The sequence below is a fragment of the Miscanthus floridulus genome, chromosome 6 (genome assembly GCF_019320115.1).
Source record: "Miscanthus floridulus cultivar M001 chromosome 6, ASM1932011v1, whole genome shotgun sequence".
In the NCBI taxonomy this organism is placed as follows: domain Eukaryota; kingdom Viridiplantae; phylum Streptophyta; class Magnoliopsida; order Poales; family Poaceae; genus Miscanthus; species Miscanthus floridulus.
The window spans coordinates 18,314,841-18,321,870 of NC_089585.1; the positions used below are offsets into that span (position 1 = coordinate 18,314,841).

Genomic DNA, 7,030 nt, shown 5'->3' on the forward strand with positions numbered 1-7,030 from the left:
CTTGCCCGTATACGTCCCAACAAAATGGCAAGGCCAAACGCATCCTACGTACGCTGAATGATGGTGTCCGCGCTCTCCTACTACACGTCATGCTCCCACCTATGTTCTGGGTCAAGGCATTGCAGACCTCCACCTTCCTGCCGAACCAAAAACCCTGCAAGCCAAGATCACTATCCACCCCTTTCTCTCTACTCTTCAACACTGATCCTGACTACACGCTCCTATGGGTCTTCGGTTGCCTGTGCTACCCAAACACAACCTCCACAAGCCCTAACAAATTATCTCCTAGCGCTGTGGCTTGTGTCTTCATTGGTTACTCGTAGGATCACAGAGGATATCGCTGCTACAACTTGTCGACGCGGAAGTGCACACCTCATGGCATGTTTACTTTGACAAAACATTATTTCCCTTTCGTTCTGGCGTGGTGACAGCGACACCACCATCCTGCACCTATGATCCCTGCTGCCCTAACTAGTCTCGGCTGATTCGGTCCTTTTGCCCCAGCCGCCAGCGATCGATCCACCTCCGCCGCATGCCATGCATGGCCGGCCAGCATGCACCATGCGCGCCTGCCTCGCCCTCATCCACTGTGCCTGCCTCAGCATGGCCATTCGCAAATTGTTCCATCGCATCACCTACATCAACATCGAGCACACCTACACCACCATCCCCGAGTACCACCACATCACGCGTCATGGCCTCCACCCTGACTCTAGATGTCGCCGCCGTGCCTCACCCAATGGTCACTAGGGCATGCGTGGGGATGTTCAAACTGAACCCACGATACGCTGCTACTGCCACAACGACGATGATCTCTCCGATCCCGCGCACGGTGAACCAAGCTCTTAAGGACCCTAATTGGCATTCAGCAATGCAATTAGAATTCGATGCACTGCTCGACAACAATACGTGGGAGCTCATTCCTCGGCCTCCTAGCACCCACATGGTCAGTGGCAAATGGATCTTTTGTCACAAGTACAAGGAGGATAGCACCTTCGACCGCTACAAGGCAAGATGGGTGGTTTGTGGGTTCACGCAATGCGTCGGCATCGACTACGGCGACACGTACAGCCCCATCGTCAAGCCAGCTATGGTACGCACGGTGCTCACCCTCGCGGCCCAACACAGGTGGCATGTCCACCAACTTGACGTCAACAATGCTTTTTTTCACGGCATCCCCGATGAACAAGTGCATGCATGACAACCAGCGGGCTTCATCGACGCGACGCATAAGGATTCAGTCTGCCGTCTTTCGAAGAGCCTCTATGGCCTCAAGCAGGCACCTCGAGCCTAGTACAAATGACTCACATCATTCCTTGGCTCCATTGGATTCAAGCCTACATGATCGGACAACTCACTGTTCGTCCTCCGTGAAGGCTCTGAGTCGGTCTATCTCCTACTATACATCGACAACATCAGTGCTCACCTCTTCGTCTGTCGACACCATTCGGCAAGTCAACAACACCATCAATGATGAGTTCTTGTTGAAGGACATGGGCGCTCTACACTACTTCCTTGGCATCTAGGTTCAGCGCAACCAACATGGCTTCTTTCTCCAACGACATTAGTACACTCTTGATCTCCTGGAACATGCTGGAATGCGTAATTGTCGTCCTTGTGAAACACCAATAGACATTGTCGACAAGGTCTCCAACTAGCGAGGGCACACCTCTTTCCACAGCTGATGCATCCGACTACAGAAGCATTGTTGGGGCTCTTTAATACCTGACGATGACCCGCCCACACCTGCAGTATGCTGTACAACAAGCTTGCCTCCACATGCATGCTCCAACAATGGCACATGAATCACTTGTGAAGCGTATACTTCGGTATGTCCATGGAACGACATCTCTTGGCCTTCATCTCTAGCGCACTGAAAAGTTGGACCTCGTCGCTTACTCTGACGCCGACTAGGCAGGCTGCCTAGATACATGTCGATCAACATCAGGGTTTTGTGTGTTCCATGGAGTTGCCAATGCAGTTGCTGATGTTAGCTAATTAGGATCACATAGATCAGAGGGTATCTTCTTAGGAAAACAAGTAGTTCATCCTAGAGAGAGAATTTGAGAGAGACAAGGGATAGAAGTGGCTGGCCATCATGCTTGGAGGAGCTACTAGCCATGGCATCGGTGGTGAAGTCGGTGACGTCAGCACGACGGTAGTGCAGACGCTGGCGGCGCTTCCCGTCGCTGTCAGCACCCCCCTCTAGATCAGTTTAGGGTTTGTAGGTGGGGATTGTGGCAGCGTCAAATGAACCTCGTACCGTGAGCCCTGGCCCCCACCTCCTCTTTATAGCACTGCGCGATGGGGGCCCACCAACCATGATTTGGTTGGGCACCCCCGATCAGGGCGTGAGTCAGGGTCCGGCTCAGTCATTGGATCGATCCGGTGGAGATCAATCTAACATTCTTCCCTTTGATCTCACTTTATGACTTAAACTTAAAATACTTAATTATCTTAGCATATTCCATCACAAATTAGTGTATAGAGCGTGCCTCATGACAACAGTTAGTACCATTGGATTAACAGTTATAATGCACCTCTATGTTTTAAAACAGATTCTCAACTAGGCCCTTACTGTCTAGGGATCATAGGCTTTCCTGTAAACCCATGCCGGCTAAGTGTTCTCTGAACACATTGGGCGGTAAGCCTTTTGTAAGCGGATTTGTAAGCATTTTCTTTGTACTTATATGCTTGAGACTAATACAATGATCCCAGACTTTGTCTTTCACAACATAAAACTTTATGTCAATGTGTTTGGCAGCACCACTTGACTTATTATTGTGAGCATAACATATGCTGCCTCATTGTCGTAGTACAACTTGAGTGGCCTATGAATGTCGTCGACCACTTTCAACCTGGGCATAAATTTCTTTAGCCAGTTCACCTGCCCTGTGGCCTCATAACATGCTACAAACTCGGCATACATCATGGACGATGTAGTGCTAGTTTGCTTGGAGTTTTTCCACGATATAGCTCCTCGTGCGAGAGTAAATACATAGCTTGATGTGGACTTTCTATCATCTACATCTCCCATAAAATCTGAATCTGAATACCCCTCCATATGTAGGGAATCAGATCTTATGTATGTTAGAATGAGGCATTTTATGCCTTGCACATAACGCAAAGCTTTCTTTACCATTCTCTAGTGTTCTATTCCTAGATTACTTTGATATCTGCCAAGAATCCAAATAACAAAAGCTAAGTCAGGGCGTGTACATACTTGAGCATATTGTAAGCTTCCGATAGCTGAAGTATATGGAACCGCTTTCATTCGATCGATCTCATATTAGTTCCTGGGATGTTGGAATTCTCCAAAACTATCGCCCTTGACTATGGGAGCAGGTGAAGGCTTACACGCATGCATATTGTATTTCTTTAGAACATTTTCTAAGTATGCCTTCTGTGATAATCCTAAAACCCCCTTTCTCCTATCTCGGTGAATCTCTATTCCTAAAACAAATGAAGCCTCACCAAGATCTTTCATATAAAAATTTGAGGACAAGAACTTCTTCGTCTCTAGTAGGAGATTAACATCACTACTAGCGAGTAAGAAGTCATCCACATACAAGATTAGAAAAATGTATTTCCCATTCTTAAACTTTGCATAAATGCAATTGTCCTCTACATTGTCTTTAAACCCAACCTTCCTTATTGTTTCATCAAACTTTAAATACCATTGTCTAGAGGCTTGTTTTAATTCGTAAATGGATTTCTTCAGGTGGCATCCCATATGTTCTTTTCCTTTCATGACAAAACCTTTTGGTTGTGCCATATAAACATCTTCATTCAAATCCCCGTTAAGGAAAGCTGTCTTTACATCCATCTGATGTAATTCTAAATCGTAATGTGCCACTAACGCCATTATGATTCTAAATGAATCCTTATATGAGACTGGAGAAAATGTCTCATTGTAATCTATTCCTTCTCTTTGCGTGAAGTCTTTCGCCATAAGTCATGCTTTAAAGCTTTCCACGTTCTCTTTGGAGTCATATTTAGTTTTATAGACCCATTTACAGCCTACTATCTTGGCTCCTTTAGAATTTTTTCTAAGTCCCAAACATCATTGGTGCTCATTGATCTCATTTCATCTTGCATGGCTTCAAGCCACTTCGACGAGTGAGCGCTTCTCATGGCTTCTTCAAATGAAGTGGGATTACCCTCCATTTGAAATTCTTAACTAACATATTCTTCACTAACATAGACTTCGTAGTCATCAGGAATAACTAATTTTCTGGCTCTTTGAGACCTTATGGGGGCCTCATTAGTTGGCGCTTGTTCCATATGGGGCTGTTGTTGCTCTTCCTCATGTGCGATAGTGGGCTCTATAGGATCCTGAAGGATAGTTTCCTCATGTTCATTTATTGTCACCATAGGAGAACTAACAATAGGTGTTGTCACTACAGTGTCCTGCACTGTTGGTGCAACAGCAACAGGTAGCGAGAAAAATGACTCTTGAACCATCGGAGTGGGCAAATATACCTGCTTCTTCTCAAAGTTAATTTCTCACGCTACCATGCTCCTCCTGACTATCTCATCCTCCAAGAATACAGCATGTCTTGTTTCTACAAACTTCGTATGCCTATCAGGACAATAGAAATAATAACCTTTTGACTTATCTGGGTAGCCAATGAAATGGCAACTGACTATCTTGGAGTTTAGCTTCCCAATGTTTGGGTTAAAAACTTTAGCCTCAGCTGGACTGCCCCACACATGTAAATGATTAAGTGAGGATTCCCTTCCTGTCCACAACTCATATGGTGTCTTGGGCACCGACTTGCTTGGTACTCAATTGAGAATATGAATGGCGGTTTTTAACACCTTCATCCACAAACTTATCAGTAAAGTGGAGTAACTTATCGTACTTCTCACCATATCCATTAGTGTACAGTTGCGTCTTTCAGCTACTCTATTCTGCTGAGGCTCGCCCGGTGTAGAGTACTAGGCAACTATGCTATTTTTCTGTAAGAACTTTACAAAAGGTCTAGGAACTTGGCCATATGGGGTATGTCAACCGTAGTACTACCCCCACGGTCGGATCTTACTATCTTAATCTTTAAATTGTGCTAATTTTCTACTTTAGCTTTAAATATCTTAAATTTATCCAATGCTTCTGATCTTTCCTTAATTGGATAAATATAGCCATAACAAGAATAATCATCTATGAATGTTATAAATGAATCAAAACCATCCACACTTTTCACAGGAAACGGGCCACAGATATATGTGTGAATTATTTCCAAAATTCTATAACGAGAATAATCATCTGTGAATGTTATAAATGAACCATAACCATCCACACTTTTCATAGGAAATGAACAACATATATCTATGTGAATTATTTCCAAAATTCCTGCGCTTCGTTTGGCGTTTTTCTTTATTTCTATCCTCCCCCTCAAAATATGGCCTAAACGACAGTGCCATAATTTCAATGATACATCATGAATTCTCTTCCACTTATTACTTACATTCATAGACGAGGAGGCAGTGTCATTTCTAGTGCTCACAACATTCACATTCTCACAAGGTGATAACAAATAAAGCTCGTCTTGTCAGAAGGCAAGACCAACACACTTATGATTTAACATAATCTTACATTGGCCATTACCAAAATGGCAATCAAATCCATCATCGTCTAAACGTGAAACACTTATTAAGTTTTTACACAAAGATGGAACATGAAGGACATCTGTAAGCTTAAGTACAAAGTCATCATTTAATTCTAATGGGAGTTCTCCAATGGCTTCAACTTCAGCTTTGACTCCATTTGCAACCTTAATATGTCTTTCTCCTCTTTGCAGGGTCCTCCTCATATGGAATCCCTGTAATGAATTTGCAACATGAATAGTTGCACCTGAATCAATCCACCAAGTAGATTTTGCATAACTTAAATACAATGACTCATCTATAAATGTAATAATGTCCTCACCTTATCTCATCAGGTGCTTTAGAAACTCTGGACAATCCTTCTGGTAGTGTCCCTTCTTCTTGCACCATTTGCAGGTATCCTTGTCTACTTGAACATTGTTGAATTTCTGATGGTGATCAGTCTGTGAGGCCTTTCCTTGTGACTTAGAAGAGGAGCTATTGTTCCACTAAGGTTTTCTTGTGGTTTAGCGTTCTTGTTGTTAAAGTTCTTCTTTTTATTTTCCTTCGCATGGTTGACGGAGTCACCATGTGAGCTCTTAAGCCTCTCCTCTTCTTGAACACACATGGCAATGAGCTTCTCAATGTCCCACTTATCTAGGCTATAAGTTGTAATTAACAACAAAGGTCTCATACTCTTTGGGCAAAGATGCAAAAATCAAATGAACTAAGGAACTCATCCTTGAGCCCCATGTCCATTGGCTTGAGCTTGGATGCCGTGTTGCTCATCCTCAATATGTGCTCTCTTATCCCTCCACTAGTGTATTTCTCATTGACTAACTTCTTAATAAGAGTGCTTGCATAACCTTTGAAGAGCCAGTAAACTGACTATCCACCTCTTGAGATACTCAGTGGTGGTACATTCTGGGATTGATCCCCTTATTGGATCCTCAATGGAACCCTTAATCACCATCAAACACTTGTGGTTTGAACTATCCCACTTCACACGATCAAGGTCGTACTTCATTCTCACTATTGCATGGTCAGGCTTCCGAGTAGCGAAAGCTGCATCAGTCTCATTTTCTACCCTCACCTGGGTCCTCAGGCTCAGTGGGACAGGGAGAGGTTAGTGCTAGATCATTGTCGGACAGTGCAAGTGCTATCTCAAGCTTCTCTCTCCATGTGTTATAGTTGCTTCCATTGAGAGGCGGAATAGACAAGATAAATATTATTGGGTTGTACCCTGAAAACAACATCAGAGCAAGTGAGAAACATTTGTCATAATAATTGCATGTCTTAATTTAACATTGGTCAAAATTAAAACATACAACATTCTTCTACATTAACTCTACATCACCGTTGGGCAGAAATAAAACTAATGTATAAAATCTCATGAATAAAAAATTATAATATTGCTATTATCAACGCTGGTCAGAAAAATAAC

General features: G+C 43.4%; 1 protein-coding gene across 1 annotated transcript; it reads left to right on the forward strand.

The window, feature by feature from the left end:
* Positions 1–694: 694 nt before the first annotated feature.
* LOC136460303 (uncharacterized mitochondrial protein AtMg00820-like) lies at positions 695–1,201 on the forward strand. The gene has a single exon (XM_066460056.1). It carries the CDS (start codon positions 695–697, stop codon positions 1,199–1,201), a length of 507 nt encoding a protein of 168 aa, XP_066316153.1.
* The last annotated feature ends 5,829 nt before the right edge of the window (positions 1,202–7,030 follow it).

What these genes read in the sequence shown, in the direction of transcription:
- LOC136460303 (XM_066460056.1), top strand. Translation starts at nt 695, where the DNA reads ATGGCCTCCACCCTGACTCTAGATGTCGCCGCCGTGCCTCACCCAATG.